Here is a 21,254-nt window from a genome sequence, read left to right as displayed (position 1 = left end):
ATCCTGTTTTTCATGATTGCCGTGTTGCTAAAGGACACAGGCCAGCAAAGTGACTAGCTGAGATTCTGTAAGTTTCTATTCCTGCAATATCTGGGATGTAGATAAACAAAGTTCTTGTGCTCCCTGTCCATCTTCTGTTGACTATATTACACTCTGTAAGTCTATGCACCTTTAGTTAGTACAGGTAGTGTATATATATATAGTTGTACCTGACTGGAACCTAATTATGTTGATATACTTTAGTCCCTCCATCAGTCTTAGTAGCCATAGACAAAACATCATTATATACTGCCTTTTTCCATGTTTGTTAACAATTTCAGGCCTTTCTCTCAGGTTGCTTTCCAGAGATTTAAAAGAGAATTATCTGGTAACATGCCTCATTTGGTCTCCGGTTCTAAAATCCAAAGGGATAGGGAGCAAAGAAATCCCAGACCCTGTGATGAGCTTACTGAGGCATAGAGCAGCAAGTATAACCTGAGAAAGGAGGGGACGGAGAGTATCTCAACCTTATGCAGCCTTGGGGGCATGCATAACCTCTTACAGACCGTGCTGATGCCTCGAATAGATGGCGAGAACTCCTTGTTCTGCCTCTGCCCCTTCGCCTGCCGGCTTCAGAGCACAGCTCTTGCTGGCTAAGCAGCCCTTGTAATTGCTGATCTTTGTCATGATCACCGGTCTGCCGCGTTCGGGTGTGCCTGCTCTTACTGGCGCTGCAGTTAGCGCCGCTGGAAATGAAAGATCTCTGTTCTTATCATAGGCAGTTATTCAGACTAGGTTATTGTGAGTATTTGCTAAAGCTGTATGTTGTAGAAGGTCTAGTGATACCCATTTCTGCCATGAATATGCTCTGAAAAGTTCTTTGCCTTTTGAAAAGCCAAGAGGACATTTCCTTTAATTCCTTTAATTTAGATGTGTTCTTTTGTCTCTGCATAGCCCTTCCTTGTTATACTGGTTTATATCAGTCCCAACACTGCTATATTTATGTTCATGTGTGTGACTAAGATTTTTGTGTGCAATATAGGTGGCAATTCAGACTGTTCTCTATTGCAGAGTTCCCTGCTGTGCAAATAGAAGCCCAGTTTGCCCTTTCATCTTTGAAAGATTCTTCTTCTTTTTTATGACCATCATATGACAATAGACATGTTTTCCTTCCTGAGATCAAGAAATACTGATTGTAGGAAAAGCCATCTTTTTCATTAGATATGATAATTATAAAAGCCCTTTCAAAACCAAACATAAGTGCATTTGGGTTGGTTGCACTGACTTTTGTATCAAATGGACCGCCGGTGGATCTGTGTTCTTCCTACCCAATTTGTGGCCAGGTTCTACATAGAAATTGAGACAAGACTTTACACAAGGCTGTGGTGGAGACTTTGTTACCCTAGTTATTCTGCCCCATGCGTACTCATATCCAGAATAAAAGGGGGGGGAAATACCTTCCTTTTAAGTGTTTCTTCCTAGTTGAACTGTTAGTAAAGGTGGCAACAACAAGCAAGAGTTCTTGATTTTTTTTTTTTTTCTTACTGCAGTCAGCACAGAATACTGGCAATTCTAGAATCTGTTTTGCTGGCTTAATTAAAAAAGAAACTATCTAAAAGTTTGAAGTAGTCCTCATTGTATAAAATAGAATTGTTTGTAAATTATATATGTGCCTTATCTGTTCTTCTAGGCATGTTTTCCACAAAGCCTGTGTGGATCCATGGCTTAGTGAGCACTGTACATGTCCAATGTGTAAACTGAACATTTTGAAGGCACTGGGAATTGTGGTAAGTTGCGCTGCTGTGAGCTCTTCTTCCTCCCATGTCTGAGACCCAGAATGGGAGGAATAATTGTAGGAGAGAAAGGAAGAAGGGTGTTTCTCTGTCCTTAGTCAGAAAGCGTTTGGGTTTTTTTACCAATTTCTTTGCTGCTGCTAAAGCTGATTTGTTGTTGTTGTTCCTTTCCCTGGTTGGTCATTGGGAATATATTGTTATGTTTCCATTTATAACAATTTCTTATCTGCTGGAATTCTACTAGGTTCTCTATAATCTTCCCTTTTCTCAACTTCTTTCAAACCTTCTTTGTTAAATTTACTCTGTAAATCTTTTGTTCTTGTTGTGGTCTCCTGTAGACACTCTTAAATTTGTTTACATACTAAAAGCCATGCCCTAGCTGAGGCCAGTGAGTTTGCCTCAAGCAGCTCATGGCTTATGGGATCCCTGAGGCCTGCTTTTGTTGACCAGTTCACAAAGGGATAGAAGTGAAGAACATCAAAGAGGATTTTTCCATCTTTCACATGAGGAAAACATTATTATGTGGGAGCGATGCTCTTTTCAGAAGAAAGAAATAAGGAAGAAAGAGAAGAGCATATGAAGATACTGTCTAAAGCAGCTTTTGAATCAAGGGAGTGAAAATAATCAGGCCTTCATTTTTAGCTGTGTCAGTTGCGAATTTGTGCATTTTCTAAGACATAGTTGCAGATATATTGTGGATGACCTATTTGCAATTAATAACATACCTGGATTTTTAGAGGAGGATACAGTAGAATTCGTTCCATGTCATCATTGCTCATGGTAGTAAACCATACCTGCGTGGGCTGTGATACAAGCATATTTGAGTCCTGTGATACAAGCATATTTGAGTCCCTTTCTTGAATCTTAATCCTTTTTTCTGCTTCTTCCTCCACCACTTTAAGGTGGACTAAAGGAGCAACTTCAGCTTGAACTTGGTAATTCATGTGTCTCTCTCCTGTGTGGTCTGAGGACAGCCATAGTGGCTGAATAGTGTGTGTGTGGTTTTACTCGATTTATAGGTTTGCTACGTGTAGAATATTCACCGTTGTAACGTGGAATCGCTTGTTTTCCCAGCCAAACGTGCCATGTACAGATAATGTAGCCTTTGACATGGAAAGGCTGACCAGGGGCCAGCCAGCTAGCAGGCGACCAGCACTTGGCGATTTCGCCAATGACAGCTCTCTCAGCCTGGAGCCCCTGCGCACCTCCGGGATGTCACAGCTTCCCCAGGACGGAGAGCTGACGCCAAGGTCAGGAGAAATCAACATAGCTGTGACAAGTAAGTTTTCTTTGGCTTCCACTACTGTTCTATGGTTTTCCTGGTATGTGGCACTTGCTGTGCTGTAGCTCCGTGCTGCAGGGCAAAGATTTCCCTGCAGGGACAAAGGTGACCTCAGCATCTCCGTAAGAGACATATGCTCTATATTGAAACCGATAACTCTAGGTACGACAGTGCCAACTTTCATTATTAATGGTATATCCATTTAGATCTGCATGCAAAGAACACTGGATGAACTAAAATGGCAACAAAATAACTCTCCTGAATTTGGTAACCAGTATGAGAAGCTGGATTGCCAAAACCATTATTTACCCTTTCAGAATACTTTACATGCAATGATTTATACAAATATAAATATTTTAGCTGATTATTATTTCTGCAGATGTTTTTTCCCCTGAGAACATTACTACTGTAATCCTGACGTCTCTTAGCAGATGGTTTTTCTTACAAAATTTGTGAATTGGAAAAAAAAATTATTTGATGCACCAACATTTGAGTATTGTCCAAGTGTTTTATGGCTTCAGAAAACTGTTCCTGCACTGCTTGCAAGGTCTTATCCGTAAGAACAGCATGGGAAATTTCCACTCGCTGGATTTTACCTAGGATTTTTAATGTATGATAGCACTATAGTGAATACAGTATGTGTGGAATTGCATCATTTTTCCATATGCTGTACAGTCTCAGTTTGATACATGAATGGTTGTTTTTCTGGCTGAATTGCAAAAATAGAATTCATGCAGTACAACAGTTTAATTTTCTCCTTGTATTTTGCTTATGTGCATCTATGATCTAGATTTTGAACTTAGTGACACTGTTTGCCACTGATATATCTGTAAGAGGCAGTGTAACTGATACAGTCCATTAGAGTGTGTCTTTAGATGCTCTAGCAAAGTAAATGTCTGATTAAAAAAAATCTCATGAAACACATAGTCTGTATCCAGAAATGTCCTGATCTGAGAAGGAAAAATGCACACACACAAGCTAGATTCTTTACAAAGCCACTAAGTCACTTTGTCATGCAGTATTTGACATCTGATTCGTCTTGGATTCAGCTCTATTGAACAGAGAGCATATCTGTTGGTGTGCTGGTTTCCTTGTCATGGGTGGGAAAACTCTGTAGTTTAACTGAAACTTTTCACTACTGGTTTTACAGAAGGTAGTTTTGCTGTCTGTTCCCAACTGTAGTACCGCTCTTGCACAGATGGGATGCCAGGGTAAAACAAGAAATAATCAGCAACAGTTCATTCTGACAATGTTCATAAAATAAAGCTTTAGAAAAGGCTGTCCAACTGTTTGGATTTTATGGATGACACATGCATTCTTTGATGCATGGGAGTTAAACCAAAAGCCGTATTCAACAGAAGTGTTTGTATTCCGATCTATTACTATGTGCCAAATTGATCTTGAGGAGGGAGAACTTTGAATAGTGAACATTCTTTAATAGCCTTCTTTATACTACTTTTTTTTTTTAATGTGTCTGTATGTATACACTAACGTTGAAATTATTTTTCCATGTTCTATTCCTGTCTATTAAATGGAAAACTCTAGTTATGTTTTACTGTTGAGCAAGCTATCGTATTTTTTTGTTGTTTTTTTTAAAGTAACACTATAGCATTTATTCAGGAGGGAGGGGGTGAAGACACAAGTTAAGTGTGAAAGTATATTGGGTATGCTTACGTGAAGAGCCGCATCTCAGCAAATCTAAACCAACCCTGACAACCTTCTTTCTGACTTGGGAGCAGACAGAGTTTTCATTACATTTTCCCTTGTTCCTGCATTTCCCTTTACATTGTTAAGTAATCTTTCTTTATCGCTAACCCTTGGGCTCAGCCAGGAGATGTTGTTGTGCCATGCTTTTTTTCCACACCTCTCTCCACTTCTTCTTTGCTAGCCTCCTCCAGTCAGTAACTGTGGCTAACCTCCTTCTGCTTCACCTCCTGGTGCCGGTCATGGCTTAGAAGCCTCTTGCCTTCCGCCAGTGGTGTTTGAGGGAAATATTGGCATCGCTTTGACATAAGCCTTCTCCCACAAGTGATTTCCTCCCTTTCCTTTGTCAACAGAAGAATGGTTTATTATTGCCAGTTTTGGCCTCCTCAGTGCCCTTACACTCTGCTACATGATCATCAAAGCCACGGCTAGCTTGAATGCTAATGAGTAAGTAAATATTCAGATGTTTCTATCTATTTCTGGTGGGTGTGTGTCATGGACAACACTGGGAACAAATACTAAGAGAATATAGAAGGGGAACAATGCAGTTTTCAAAGAATCAAATGCCTTTTCTGCTTTTCTCAAATGCAAGTCTTTGTTAACAGTAGGTTCCAGGGTAACATCTAAAGTCCCTCTTAATTTTGTATTTAGCTGGGTTGTCCGAGGAGATCCCCTTGCTAAGTGGAGTCATGGAACAGGGAAAAGAGAGAATATTTGTATTCAGTTTTTGATCAATGGTCTAGGTAAACATTGGATTTCTGCAATTAAATCCCCATGTTCAAAATTTGCCTGGCAGAGCCAAAAATTACTACCATCAGTTACCTTTGACAGTTTTCACCTCAATTTCATAGTCAAATTTCATATTTAAAAAAAAAAAAGTCTGTATTCCTGGTTGGCACACTTTCAGCTAAGAAAAAAGGTATTTATATAGAAAACTACCTTTTTTGCTTTTAGGAGAGGGAGAGAGGAAAGCAATGAATACACTACTGTTTCTTCTCTCTCAAGTGAAGAAAACAGACCAGTCTTCGGACCTCTCGTTTCAGTATGCTTAAGAACTGCAGTCAAAGGAGTGCTTAAAGACATCCATGCTTTCTCAATTTTTATAGACACCCCCAAAGCCTCCCTTCAGATGGGCTGGACAAGAAATAACTCTAGCACGTGACTTTCAATCTTTTTTTATAGTTCTGTGTGTGGGCAAGTATAAATCTGTTCTGCAGATACATTAACTAGATATATCTAGCTATTTTCGTTTAGGTGTACGGAACATCTGGGCTCATGATATATATTTAATCATAATTCATTTATTTGGGGAGGAAAAGTGTCGACATCTTTCTTTGACTCTGAGCATCTTGATGCAGCTGAGTTTCCATTAATGTGTTGATCTGTTACCAAAAGTGGGGTGAGACTCAAAGGCAGTCTCCTGGAAATGTAGCTTTATAAACATAACTTTCTTTTTTGTATTATTTTTTTTTAAGATAAGAGAAAGAAGTGCTTTTTTTACTTTTATTGCTGTCTGGAAATTATAAGGTGCCCTCAATAAGATGGAAACATGTCTAATAGTCTCCAGTGTAAAATTTTAGACAATCTCAAGCTAATCTTCAGGAGGGGCTATAATAAGTTCTTAGAGGTTTTGGTTATCAGGGACCTTTGATTACCATTAATTTGCAAATCTTCCTTTCCTCCTCTTTTCAGATGCTAATTCTGAAAGGGCTTAATGAAGAAAAGTTTTAGAACTTCAAATAGCCCTATCAAGTCTCCTGATTTTTTTTTTTTTCCATTTGTCAAAATCTTAAAACTGCAACTATCGATCAGCAGCTTGGCAACACAGCTGTAGCTGAACATAGTTAATCTGCACTGAAAAATAGCTTGGGAAAGCATGGAGCAAGATGGATTGTGAAATGGGAATGTCTGCATTTCTGGGCATTTCCACATCATTAGGAAGAAGACAAAGGAACTGTCACCCTTGTAGGATCATCTAGATGTGGGCACTGATAGCAGTTGCATTTCTGCCTTGCCTTGCAACTCTTCTTTTTGCTGTCATTTGCTCAGTGGGATCTGGGTGTATTTTTACTGAAAGGGCAAGCTCCTTCACATTGGCAGAGAGTTAGGGCCTCCAGCGAAGTGTTTTCACAGTGATGTTCCCTTAGTACAAACAAAGGACTTGCTGATGGAAGGAGAGCTGCTTTCCCAGTGATAGGAATGAAAATACGAGCATACAGGAGTGTGTACTTTGAGGCAGACTTAAGAAAACTATTAACCACAGAAACCAGAGCTGTCAAAAATCACTTATTTAGGTAACTGAGGTACCTAGCTGTAGCCTTTAACCTCAACAGCCTTTCAGCTGAATCCTTCAGGATCTAATCAGCCTCCACAAGTGCAGCTAGGTTTGACTACTCGTTTTAAACAGTTTAAAATGTGTATATATGACACTAATGCTTAGATTTATTGTTTCACTGACACCTTATGTTCCCCAGTGCCAGACAAAGCACTTCCTGTGCTGAATATGGTGCCAAATATATGTCAGCTCCCTCTCACTGCAATTTCAATTAGGTGTCGTAACAGCATATGTGCTTTTTAGGCTGTTCCCCATATAAAAAGCAATGCTAGCGTACCCTACATTTGTTATGGTAGTGTTTCAAGAGGAAGCTGAGGGTTTTTTCTTATCAGAAAACAGCAGTAGCAAGAATGAGGCCACGTAATGTGCTGATGCAAGTAAAAGGTGCCAAATATTCTGCATTAAAATTCACCTAAAAACATGTCCTGTTCCTTTTTTTTTCTATGTCCTTCCCGCAGCTTAAACATATTTATTTAGAGCAATAGTTCTGGAGTTGTGTGTATATACATATCTAACTATGTGTGTGTGTGTATATATATGTTTGTGTGTATGTATATATACACACATATATGTGTTTTTAAATAGTTCCTGATAAAAGTAAACATTGTCTGTGTGATAAGAAAATAAGGAACCAGCTGCTTTCTCTTGGTCTCATAATATTCATGCACTAGTACTATTAAATGATTTAGGTAGTGATTTAAAGGAACAAAAGCAGCACATTTTGCTTTGCTGCTTAGGGAATGGTCAGAAATTACTGTATAACTGTGTTTTAAAGTCCAAAAAGCCCAGGTGTTGGATAGCACCACTTAGAGAAAGTTTTCAGTAGCAGATGGAGTTTCCTCAAAAGTTTAGAAGTGCTCAAACCTCTGGCTGTCCTGTCTGTTTTACTGGTCCTGTAAGAATGATGTGAGGAGTACAGACCTCTTTTAATGCTCTGGCCTTGTATAATTAATCATTTCTCACTAACTTACTTTTACAGGGGTTTTTTTTTTTTGTATTAGCAATATTAACTTTACATAAATATTTTGTTCCTTTTTTTTTCCTGCCCCACAGAGCAGAATGGTATTGAAGAAACGCTTTCCGGCTGATTGACTTGGAGAGAGACACCTATTTTTATGCATCATTTATCGATCATGCAGCACAAGCAATTATTTAGTACATTCTATTTTTTCATAAAATTTGCTGATGCCAAAGCTTTGTATTAAGGAAAAAGTGAAGAAATAAAATAACTTTAATTATGAAATGTTACTTTGTGAGAATTTTATTTTTCTTGGACTTTCTGGGTTAGTACTTAAGTCTGACAGCCTTTTGTAAATTTTATAAGGTGCTTTATTTCCTTTGAATGATTTCATCTTTGCAGATCTGTGTTCTTCCCTTTCTGTTTTGGGACACACAAGCTAACAAGTGGAAATCTCACGCCGTGCCATTCTTATGATGCCACCCAGCACTGGAATGACTAACGAGTGTTACAAGCAGTTGCTCCATGCCAACTTGTTAGGGAATAAAGCTAGGCCAAGTAGTCTAGTATATAACGGGCTTACCATGCCTCCAGCTGAGAATTAATTTGAAATAAGAACATTTTCTCCATGTCTTCTCCTGTAACACTCCTGTGTCGCACTGGGAGGATCGCAGTATAATTTTTGTCTTCAGGTCAGGCATTGCTGACGGTTTGCAACACTTCTCTTGACATACAGATCATAAACTTTTTCTGTCTTTTCCTTTCACCCCACCCTTCTTTCTGATAAAAGTGAAGCTACTCTAAACCACTTCTTCCTTCCTAATACCGAGTGAAAAGGTAGCGTTTTGCCCCACTGTCATCTGTGAAGCCTTCGTTCATATTAGTGACAGGGGTTTGGTTTTGTTCAAATTCAGATCATGAAAGATTGATAACAGTGTTTACTGTGATGTAGAAACTCTGTGCAAACACGTCCCCTCTTGCCGTGGCTTTTTTACTGGTGAGGAGGCAGAGGGAAAACATCTCTCATCGCTGTCCGTGCTGTTTCACGCAAGTTTACTTGTGCAAGCAGTGTATGAGTAATTTCACAACAGTCAGTTAAAACATGTGGATCTGATTCACAGCCAAATGCTAATGCTTGCGTTAATGAGGTGGGTAGATGAAGGCAACAAATCGGTAAGGAAAATATAACTGATGATAGAATTTAAAACCTATTCTGCGTTTGGTTGGTTTTGTTGTTCTCATGTCAAGATGTAGACATTCAAAACCTAATGCTTTTTAATTTGATTAAATGAACAGAGAGAACCAATTTTACTGTTAAGATTTAATTTTTTTATGTACTGGGAAATAGAGGATTTAATTTAATTTTATTTTTATGTATAGGTACTTTTAGAATTTAGGAATGCAGCCAGAGTCTACATTAAAATAGTTTCTTAATTCTTATCTGTCCAGCAGGCTTCAGCTGAGAAGGCAGCTTTTATAATAACAAATGAAGTATGTGATAGCTTCAGTACATTTAATAGAATTATTTTTCAGTGTGTCCTTGTGAAATTTTGAAAGAAACTTCAAAACAATCACAGAGCAGTAAGTGCATTTTGAAAGACTGGAAAACCCCATTGGACTTACTCATGAAGAGGAAAAAACCCTCAAACATACCGTGTCTGAGGACTGTCTCCGTGTAAAATACAGTGTTTGTCAACTGAGTGTTGTTGCCAAAAATGGAGGAATGTGGTTAGAGCATGATTTAGGGTACAGGCTGTGAAACAGAAGGGTGACATTTTTTTCACCCACCTCTCAACAGCAATAGTAAAATGGATACATTTGTGCTTGTCTCTTGAAACAAGAATCCTTAAGTGCTTTTTAATGCTGTCAGGAGGGACGCGCAGGGACGGGGATGCAAAAGGCACCACAAACAGTTCCAGTTCGTGTTTCTTCTACAGAACAGCAGCAGAAGGAGAAGTTGAGTGGTATTGGGAACAAAATCGTTGACTGGGCTTCTAGTGCATTTCCCTCCGTAGGGGATTTAGATAATCCAGGGCCATCTTTTTTAATCTTTCTTTTGAGCCTCTAATAATCATCTGAACAAAGTGTTAATGAAAATACAGACAGTATCTGCTAGGTTAATTACAGGTCAGGCTAGCAATCTAATATTAATGAAATAAGTATGTTCAAAGATAGACTCTGCACCATTCCAGAAACTCAATTTTTTGACTCTGGAAAGACACAAGAAGGAAATTCCCAAAGCTTTTGTTGCCTGCCGTGCTTTTAGATATCCACACATAAAAGATGAGTAATGTTACTCTCATGTGCATAATCATAATAGGGAGAGGAAAGGAGAAGAGCTGGTCCCTCTTGCCAGATGTTGCGATGGGCTGACAGGAGGGTGTGATAGGGTACAGTTCAAGAGGGGAGTAGCAGTGCCTTGCTGAACAGCTGGCTTCCAGGAAAGGATGCTTTATGAAATACTCCTGCTCTGCTGTTCCTTAACCGAGAGGGTGTCTAAAACAGATTGTCTGAGATAAGGAGTGCGCTGATTGCATTTCCACATTAAGAAGTTCTGGAGGGACTGCAGCTTGTGGCAGAAGGTGGCCCTGATTAATGAGTGAGGGCAGTAAAATACTTTCAGATGGAAAGGGAGCACCAGGTGATACTCACTCCTGATGCACCTGCTGTGCTACAACAATGCTGTGTTTCTTGAATTTTTGGCCTTGGTGTCGTGCCCACTTCTGTAGCATCCTACGGTAGGTATAAAGATCAACTCCAGGCTAGTGTGTTAATTTTCAGTCTCAATACAAGTTATCTGAGAAGTTCTTTGTAAATATATAATGAAGAACAGTGGCAGGGTGCACTGAAGGGTTCATTTTCATGTATTAAAACTGAACACAGACTTCCCATTTGTTTTCCATACCTAAGGGATAAATCTTGGTCTTTCTTGTTAAGTGCAAAATAGGAAGAACAGATTCATAAGCTGAATTTGGAACTGTGGATATTTCTACTTGTCTTTAAAATACATTTATGTAGTAAATTTATCAACTGGACTGATGCCACATTTTTAAACAAACAGTAGGAGTTTTATGCATGAAGATGAGCGTAGCTGGGTCACTGCGCCCTGCGGACTCTGTTTCTCTGACTAAGTTGTGGGCAATGATACCAACCTGGTTATTAGAGCACCAGAAGATAGAGTGTGGAAAGCACTGAGCAGCAACTGGATTTTCAGCATTGGGCAGGCTGCACTGAATGGTAGAGGAGAGAGATATTTAGCAAAAGAATGAATTATGTGTCCCAAAGTGGTATGAAAGCCAAGAGATTTGTATCTGTATGGAAACATGCAGCCTTCCTGGAAGTGTGTGGCTTAAAATTATTTTGCTAAGAAGCAAGAAGACATCACGGTAAATAATTTTAGAGGTGTTGGATATACAGTGCCTTTTTCCAGATTAATTTAAAATACTTGTCAGATGACCTGTCTGTCTGTTGATTAAATCTCTCCCTTGAATCTGCTGGAGTGAAAGTCTGGGCACACACAGAGGAAATGACGGCCTGGGCTGTCTGTTTCCTAATCCCTTGTTTGATTTTTGTGTCATAAAAACAAAAGCAACACCAAGCTTTGAGAATCCCCTTTGTTTTGTCTCAGCACTGGCTGTTCAGTATGTAGCATTTCAGCGAGTGGAGGGAAGGGAGATGAAACAGCCAATATCCATGGCTTAATTCAACTGCCAGCTGAGACTTGGTCATCAAAAATTAAATGATCCTGACCCATAACACATTTCAAGAATATTGAAATCAGTTTTATCTGGTATAATTTCCAAGTAGGTTCAGGTCTTTTGTTTGAAGACAGGCTATGATCAGCTGGAGGTCATAGTTCCAAGTTTATGTTGCCTCAAAAACTCAACTTTTTATTTTTTATTTTAAGCATTGCCCAGTTTTAGAAACCTGTAAATTTGGGAGAGGGTTCAGATCTAGAAAGTGGGTGTTCCTCATCACTACCAACTGCTTCTGCAAAGTATATTCCAAGACAGTACACTTCTTCCAAGCACCTGGGTATATGGTCCTGGCAGAATGAGCAATTCACTCCTGTGCAATGTAACTACTAATTTCACTTGTTCCAGTTAACTACAAGATCAAAAATAAATTCATTTGCTTATGAGAACTTCCCCTTCTCAGTGCGAGTGGTGGAGTGAGCGTGTGTACTGGCTTTTGGTGATAAAAGAGAGGTTTGGAGGGGGTTTAGGGAACTGGCAGCAGATAGGTTGCCCAGCCTCAGTTTGCTGCTGTTCTTAACATGGATTTGACCTGGACACACATTGCTGGGCAGCTCAGGCCGGAGTTTGGTGCAAATCAGGATGGCAGCTTGTAAAATGAGTTTGCATGGAGCCCATCTACAGTGTCCCTAGCTCTTCCAGGCAGTGCTGTTACGAGGCTTCTGCTTTGATAAGTGCAAAATTCATCTTCGCTTTTGCTCTTTCAACAATTCTGTGCATTTTATTATAACTCTAGCTTTTTCTTTTTAATGCTAATAAGGACTTTTTTTCTTTCCTGAGTCTCTGTCTTTTGGGTGAGTGGGGAAGGAAAAAAGGTGTTTTGGATAGTAGCAGCTGAATTCTTCTTCCCACATATCTTTTGTAAGCTCTTTATTTCAGAAGGGCATAGGCTGGACTCAAAATTTGGCAAAGAAAGGAGGATTTAAGCACCTAAATTCTGCCAGGGCTAAAACTGCAATCCCCTAAGCATCTTGCTCCACTGATGCCTGAAACTGGAGGCACCTTGGTTTGCTGAGTGCCTTCTCGATGAACTTGGAAGCTTTTCAGTTGCCTCCAATTTGGCTCATGTGGCTGCCTGGTGTATTGTAATCAAGGCTGCTGCCTTGCTCCCAGCTAATCCCCCCGGGATCGAGAAACCCAGTAATGAAACGTTTTGGCCAAGGGCCTGATCTGATAGATGCTTTCAGAGAGAACCGTTTGCATAGCAGTAGGGCTGGGCTCCTTGCAAAGCAGCTCTGTGGGTTTGGACAGACACAGGAACGCCAGGCCACTGAGGGAAATAATGAACTTCCATTCCCCACCCTATCAACAGCCACTTGGTGCTTGTTTTGGGTATCACCAATGTTGGGCTCTTTGGTTTTGTGTAAGGAAATATGTAGGTGCCTATTTTTAGATGGTGATTCTGGGTGAATGGAGGTTGCTGAGCTCTGGAGGAGGTCAGGCTTTCAGCAGCATCGGTTGGACAATCCTTGGTGACCTCCTCGCTCAGTCTGCTCGTTCCTTTTGACCCATGCTGGAGCACTTTGTGCTGGTGCATGGCAAAGGGAACTGGGCGCCTACCAAGGGTTTCTGGGTTTCTCGAGGAAGCACGTACGTGCTTTACAAGCCTGTAAATCAACAGCAAGCGCCGAGTGCGAAACTCCAGCCTTGCTCAGACTTGACCTGTTTTATCTGAAAGAACCATTTGAGGTGGGATTGTTCATGTGTATGGAAAGCAGCTGCTTTGAACTGGCAGGGGAGCACACGGATGGAGGTGAACTGTTTCATGTGGCTGTTACTGGTTTGTGTTAAAGGGTGGCTATTTTTTCCGTGCATACCATGTTTGCGGTCAGCGCCTGTGTACAAAGATGCTTTACTTCGTTCTTACGTTGTTCACACGTGTTCCTAATGAGGTTTTGTTCTACCTCTTGTAGGCAGTCACTTCTTTCATCGTAACTCTCTGTCCCCTCGAAGCCTGGTCTACGAGAATGAGTTCTCAACCATCGAGCCTGCCTTGGACATGTATGACGAGAACAAAACCTGAAAGGAATCCATGCTCCTTCCTGGCCCTTTTTCCGTTTTTTTCATTTCTCATTCCTATTGTTGTGTACTCTTTCCATGGATCTCTCTTGTCTGAAGAAGAGCTGCTTTTTCCAGAACACGAACCCGCCTTCTCGATTGCAAAGACGAAGACCAGCTGTGGTGGTTTCTGAGGGTGGCATCTTTGAGCTGACAAAGAGTTGCGCGCAAGCAAGATTGTCTGATGGAAATTGCTGAGTAACAGCATGGGGAGCTGTGTCGGTCCAGCCGCGGCGATGCAGAAGAGGTTTTACGGTGGTCCTAAGAGTTTGTGTTGTACTGCAAATGCGTCTCTTACGCAGGTGTCTGCTGTTTCCATTTTTTTAATTGTCCGGATGGTTGGGCAATGTCAGAAAGGGAACCGGTTGTAGAGGAGATGGCCAGTGACTGGTAAAAGCACTCGTATATCTCGGTCAATCCATAACCTTACTGTGAAACAGCCCCTTCTGAAAGGGACCTTTATAAGTGCATTGAGTTTCCTACAACCCACGTAACCCTGGACAATAGCAAGACAGTCTGACGTTGAAGCTGCAGAGAGGACCTGCATTTGCAGAAGGGTTTCAAGGAACTTGATGCTTGGGGGTTTTTTCTCCATTTCAACTGAAGCAGGAGAAAAATGGCCTACAGAGAATATACTTCTGGTCCTTCTGCGAGCTCAAGTCAAGTGAGTCTCTATAGAGAGGACATTCACAGAACCAGCACTTGATCTACCTGAAAACCATTAGACTTTTTGAATATGCAGGAATCTAATTAGCTTTCTTTCTCACTTAACTTTTTTTTTTGAGGGGGGTGTTTAAAAAACCCACCGAATTTTTCACTGAGGTTTTTTAAAAGCCAGCATGTTGGCATTACATGAGGTAATGTAAGAGGTAAGCTTCTTATCCCGTTCTCCCGTTGAGATCTGCAACAGTTAAATAACAAACATTCTCTAAGCCGTGCCCTTTCCCACTGACATCAATAACGGGAACGCAGAAAGCAGAAGAAAGGAAAGCAGCGACTGCTTTGACACTCTGCAGGAAAAATCAATTTTTACCATCATGTGACAAAAGCAGTGGGGAAATGAGTATTGTTTGTGAGCTTCTGGAGGAGTAATGCAGAAATGGAGAGCGAGAGAGGAACCTTGGGAGTTAAGTCACCCACGGCGTTCCTCAAATGAGCAGACGCAGAGGAGCGAGCGCTTCTGCTCCACCTTTTCCTACCGGACAATGTGTAGCTGTTTAGTGAATGTTTGGATTTTTCTCCATTGCAGTCTAAGTTACTGTAGGTGTAGAAACGCATTTGTGTCCTTGTAACGTGAAACAAAGCTTCACCCTCTGTATAGGAATCTTGAGAAATCAATTAAGCCAAAAAGAAAGGTAAGACATACCCTGCCACGCTTCAATTTCATCCGCTTTTGCTACAAGCGGGGGAATTTCCCCTCCTTTATTATGTTTTTTAATGGTATAGCAGTCTGCTTGACATATATCCTTACCTGAAGTGTGGTTCAGCTGTGTCTTTAACACGGATGTTTAAAAGAAAAAGAAAAACCCAGCTCTGTAAGAGGAGGAAATGATCCTCTTTGCCGAATGTGCTTTGACTTTTGTTGCTGTGCATCAGCGTTAATTAATCTGATAATTCAAGAGTGGGTGGTGCGAAGTGCAGGGAGGTTTTTCTCATAATACCCACGTTTATATTTACCAAACGCACTTTTATTGTCATTCAGCTCACTCTAGAAATACGCTTAAACCCCAAACTTTTTAAGAGCACAATTTCAACACCCACTTTCTCCTACAAAGCAGAAGTGAAGGTCGCAGAAAATGCAAGCCGGTGGCTTGAGCGGCAGCAGGTCATGGTCAGCATCCTTCCTCGCCTTGCAGATGTGCAAAGAGGGGGGCAGCTCTCGACAGCGCCGGCGAGCCCGGGCAGAGCTCCCAAACCCAGCCTGGCTGGGGTGGCAGAAGGGCTGATTGAGCAACCCTTGTTTTTGTAATTATGTCTGTGAGATCATAGCAGGCAGACATGTGAGAGCGGAGGACTTCCGAAAACAAACGCCCGAGAGAAAAATCACCATCTCTGAAGGATGTTACAGGGCTCGTTTTCATCCGTGGTGGGCAGTCAGGTTACGATAAACTGACCAACACATGGGTGTTCATGGTTAAATACAACATCTGGGTGTCTCCAACAAGCACGCGACAGCCTGCCCTGTGCCAAAAGCCCGGGCTCGGTGCAGACCCCGCCAGCGGGGCTTTGGGTAGCGGAGCCTGTTGTAGCACTGCGCGGGGTGCCGATGCTCCGAGCAAATCCTCCTCGTAGGGGCTGCCTCAGCCCGACGCAGGGATTTGCCCCAGGGTCACCGGGGCATGGTTTCAGCACGAAAACAAAACTGACAGTTTCTCAGCTCCAACTGGGACTGTTTTCACCAGCTGTGTGCCAGAGTATAGAGAAAAGCTAGAAAAGGCATGGAAATTAAAAGAAACATTAGAAAGTACAAAGCCCCCAAAGACAAAATAATAAATAATGTCATTTGTATTTTGTTAAATCTCCTTATTTCTAACCTAACATCTTGGTTTTAAGCAGGGGGAGGGAAGATTTGCCTCTGTGGAGATAAGGGTCTGGCGTAGTGATATAAAAATGGATTTGTGCTGTAGCATCTTGGATGAGGGAGCTGACAATTATAATTGACATCCCGGATTTGGGAAAATCTTGCAACACTGGAAAAATTAAAAGCTAGTTCAAGCAATTGATCCCTACGTGCATGCTGGGACGTGCCGTAGCAGGCATTCTTGACTTAGTCATATTCAGGATGGGGAGGAGGCACCACAGCAACGTGGGTGATTTTTCTGGGCTGTGCTGGTAAGTTTGAGGTTTTCCTTTTAATATTAATCAGTATATAAAAAAAGCTTGATGAGCATCGTTGTTCTTGTTCTGCTGCAGTGGTGCTGTGTATGGTTGAGTCATTTCATAGAAGTAAAATATACTGCAATCTGCCAAGAACTGTAAGTGCCAGTAACTTGGAAAATAATTTTTAAGGTTTAAAAAAAAAGTGCTTTTTAACAGAAACCATTAATTTTATGACTTCTACATATAAAAAAAGCTTTTATCTCCAAGTATTTCCCTAAACTATTTAAACCCTAGCACTTCACCTTCTCTTTCCCAGCCTCCTGTTCTATGAAAGTTTTGCATGTTCCAGTAAGACATTTGTAAAATCAAGGTTTGCTTGTGTTCTTAGAGGATAATTGCCAGTAAAAAAAACAGACTGTAAGTGTGCTTTTTATCTATAATACTAACATTAAGTATTACATTTGAAGCATGTTAAAATTTCCTTAATGACACTCACGATTACTCCCTCCAGTGAGCTCATGTGTTGGTATCTGATTGCACTGTCCCCTTGCTTCTAGGATGCTTGCCTTGGCACCTGAGGATGCTATAGGAATAGCCAGATAGCTTACATAAGCCAAAGAGAGACCAAAAATAGTTAAATAAATATGTTTAGGACTATGTTACACATCTTTTACATATCTTCTGTTTTCTTTAAACACGCTCATGTAAAACAGTGCAAAGGATTGGGAGAGCCAAGAGCTTTACCAGCTACTGAAGAGCGGAGGGAGGCCTGCAGGAGGCAAGGGTCATACTGAGGCTCCTGGACTCATTTAGCCCAATTTAGGTTTGAAATAATGTCACAGTCGTAGGTCAGGAGCTGAAGGATGAAGGCATCAGGGTTGAGCTGAAGTTCAGGCAGCTCTGCAGCCTGATTACTGGGGAGTGAGTTGACTTAATTGTTAAAAATACATATTTTTTTTCTCATCTGTTTTTTACAACAAAGCAAGTAGCATGGCAGTGCACAAGCCAAGGCACGGCGGGGCACATGTAAGAGCCGCGGGGCTGCTGCCAGCCCTGTGGGGTGGGGAGGGAAGGGCAGGAGGGCTCAGGGCAGGGACCTCAGGAAACATCTTGAACTTCACAAGTGAAGCTTTCACTCCTTTTTCACCCCGTGTTACACATCCATATGTAACCTGATTTTCCAACACAAGCTGTGCAGAAGAGTGCGTGATGTGCCATGACAGCTTGCATATGTGTTGTTATATTTAAAGGTATCTTCACCTTTTCTTTCCCCCTGCTAGCCTTGCGGCACCACAGCGTAGTGCCGTAGGGCAGCCTGTGCTCCGGCACGCTGGGTGGAAACCGCTGAGCAGGGGAGGGGGTGAGAGAGGGAAAGATGCTCCAGTTAACCAGACTGGGGGGAAATCAAGAGAAAGGTAGACTGTACGTCTGCAGGTTGGTGCTCCTTTCTGCTTTGTTTCCAATGTCTTTGAAGTAATCAAGGGGAAAAGTGGTACCCCCCACCCCTTCCTCGCGGGATGCAGTAACAAGAGCAGGGCTCCAGCCGGGATTCTGCTCCCGGTGCGGGGCCGCGGTGCTGCATAACCCCCAGTCGGTGATGTCCTGACCTGCTGGCCAAAACCCCGACCTCGCAGGGGCCCATCAGGTCGACCTGGTGCTTGTGAAGTGCTTTGGGGGGATGAAAGCCTTTGCAAAGCAGCACTAATCGGCACCTTTCTATCTATGTCAGTTGTTTGATCTTTTCATTCACCAACTCTTTTTAAAAGCCTGTAATGTTCCCAAACACTCTTAATTCTCCCCAATTAATCTCTGCCTTTCCACCCCATCAGTTACTACCAGTTTCTTCACCTCCTGAGGGCCTAACAAAGGTCCCCATTGTGCAGGCACTGCCATCCACCTGGCCACTGGCATCTTCATCACCGTGCTGTCACCGTGCAGGCCAGCCCCTCGAAGGGGATTCATCGCTCCAAACCAGCATCACGGTCCATGGGAGCATGGAGGGTCCTGGTGGGTTGTTCTCAGCCAAAGCAGGCTGTGTGGGATGTGGGCTGCTGTTATGGGATGCTTGTTTTGTGGATCTGGATCCCTGCAGATCCTCAGTCCACGAGCCTCATGGAGATGCCCAGATGAACAGAGATGGATGTGTAGGTTGTGCAATAATGTCTGAGTATTTATTCTTTTTATGGCAATAATGTCCAGGGTCTCTGGGTGTGGGGACCCTGTGGTATAAGGTGTTGCCCGAAAATAGTCCCTTCCCTAAAGAGTTAATAATTAAGTATTAATATTCCTGCAAAGTAAGAAGTACATAGGGTTCTACTGAAAGTTGAAGCTATTTAGAGTGATTTCATTGCAAGGCTGAGGTGTAACATAAGCTTGTGTTGTACAGCTGAGACTGGGGTTTCACAGCCCAAAAATCTGCTGGACCTGCACGTGAAGGCTCCCTTCGCTCCTGCTGGGCGCGGGCTATTCCCTTCTCCACTTCCATCCACCCACTGAGCCCCTCAGGAGCAAGAAGCTTTTTAATCTTTGCCCTGAGCTCAGCTGTGTGCAGTTGCTGCACCGTTTGCCTTTTTTTTTGCTGCTTCCTGTGTGCTGTGGATCTTGCCTTTGCTTGGCTCTGACTTGGTCTTCAGTTGCCCGAACCCCTCGGGGAAACAAGAGCCGTTAATTCCCAAGAGAGCAGCTCTGCTGGGTTGTGGTAATGCCATGGGATGGCTAGATTTGCTCTCCATCTGCCATGCCTGTGTCTGTAACACCCTCTGCCTGTCTCGGGCAGTAAAGGCTGTATCTGCCCGCAGCCTTCGCGCCTACCTGGGCTGCACTGGGAGGATCTTACAGAAAACAGCTCAGCAGTCCTCCCATGCTGCAGCACAGGAAAGTCTGGGCTTGAAAATAAAGTTGATGCTCTTTGCTGTTGTCGAGCCAGGGAAGTTGAATAGGGCGTTTGAGGCCACTAAAGCAAAGCTACTGTTTGCAGATTCGTGTGGTTCCTGCATTGCAGCCAGCAAGGCAGCGTCCCAGCCTGACAGGGCTCGCTTGGTGTTTGCACTGGAAGGTGAGACATGAAAAAGCAGCCTTCTCAGTTGCCACCACATCAGCAGGTAGACTTTTTTCCATATGTCTAGACTTAACTCCCAGCACTGGTAAGATCTGTCGCACCAGTCCTGTAAAGGGGAATAACCTTTCTGAGTGATAGCATTGCTCTTCTGCTTATCCAGTCAGCCCTGCTGCAGTTTGCAAGTAGATGTTAAATACCAAAAGCTTCTCTGTATGACTGTGCCTGTTCGGGATCAGCTGCTCGAGGCCATGGCTAACTCTGCACAGAACCCACCGAGACGGGATCATTTTATCCCAGCAGAGAGGGGACACCCCAACCTTTGAGCTTGGGAGACTGCAGCAAACAACAAAAACACCCCAACTGGTGTGTGTGTAAAATGAAAAGTCTGTTTCAACTGGCTTGCTGCAAGGTGGACCACACGTAACCTAAAAACGCCAGCAGCTCCCAGGGGTCTGGCTGAGTGACGGGGACGCTGCGGGGACACAGGTGCGGTGGGCAGTGCGGTGCCCTCCCGACAATCAGATCTTTCCAGCCCTTGTGAAACTGTACCTTGACAGCAGCAGAACTGCTTGACATGTTTTGATGTAAGTATAACACTGTATCGTAGTTACGTGGTATCTGCCGATATGTTAATAGTGTATACCAGTTAGTTAGGGTTTGCTAATGTACTACATTTCAATAAAAAGCAATTTAAAAATATGGCATTTGTGAGCTTGGTGTCTCGCAAAATACCGGAGGATGAGAGCATCACCCAGTGACTCCAGTCCCTCCAGTATTTCTTTTATATATATGTATATATATCTATCTATCTTAGAGGACAGTGTGGAACAACATTGTCAAAAGACCCGGTTTCAAAGAGGATTTTTCCCACCCTGTAGTAAATATTGTTTTATTTTGCTATAGTAGTGCCTAGAAATCTCAGGCCATTAAAGGCCACATGGTTCGAAGTGGCTTATGAATATACAGGAGACACTAATCCACCTTCCCACAGCATTTGCCGCCTGAAACATGGCACACAAGAAGCACAGAGATAGTGACACAGGGAAGGATCCTTCAGCACCTTCTCCCAGTGCTTGAACCATTCCCATAGCACATCCAGCCTTCCGAAACCACCGTGCTGCTCCCAAACACAGCCGTGCCATCAGGGTGAAGGCAGAGCCTTGAAAGCTCAGCCAGCTAATAAGTATTTATATTAGAGTAGTGTCCAAAGGCTCCAGCTGGGATTAGGGGACTGCACTAACACAGAAGATAGATCATCCCAGGGTTAAAGGATTTATGGCCTAAAGAAAACATGGCATTCCCGCCTCCCTGGGAGCTGGGCAATAAGCACAGAGATGGTAGATGTCAACGTTTTCTGCTGTTGTAACACTTCCAGAGTTTGCAGGGAGACTCTCTAATGGTTATTAAAACAAGAACAGCAGTTCACTAAATTACTGGGAAGCTGCTCTGCAGCCAAGAGATGAGAAGGAACTGCATCTCCCGCTCTCCCGTTTGCTGCAAAGACTGTCCTTG

At 42.5% G+C, this 21,254-nt stretch overlaps 1 protein-coding gene across 4 annotated transcripts in view; it reads left to right on the top strand.

Annotated features, from left to right (window-relative positions):
- RNF130 (ring finger protein 130) overlaps nucleotides 1-20,441 on the top strand; it is a 57,545-nt gene extending 37,104 nt beyond the window's left edge. For 2 of the 4 annotated variants that reach the window (XM_068408423.1, XM_068408421.1), the window contains 3 exons: nucleotides 1,670-1,766; nucleotides 2,847-3,051; nucleotides 13,720-20,441. In XM_068408423.1, the coding sequence (XP_068264524.1) occupies nucleotides 1,670-1,766; nucleotides 2,847-3,051; nucleotides 13,720-13,829 (412 nt within the window). In that variant the 3' untranslated portion in view covers nucleotides 13,830-20,441. The other 2 variants (XM_068408420.1, XM_068408422.1) reach the window with 2 other exon arrangements.
- The last annotated feature ends 813 nt before the right edge of the window (nucleotides 20,442-21,254 follow it).

This window comes from Nyctibius grandis, chromosome 10 (assembly GCF_013368605.1).
Source record: "Nyctibius grandis isolate bNycGra1 chromosome 10, bNycGra1.pri, whole genome shotgun sequence".
Taxonomy (NCBI): domain Eukaryota; kingdom Metazoa; phylum Chordata; class Aves; order Nyctibiiformes; family Nyctibiidae; genus Nyctibius; species Nyctibius grandis.
The sequence above is the reverse complement of the archived record's forward strand: the minus strand, read 5'-3'. Positions and strand labels throughout refer to the sequence as shown.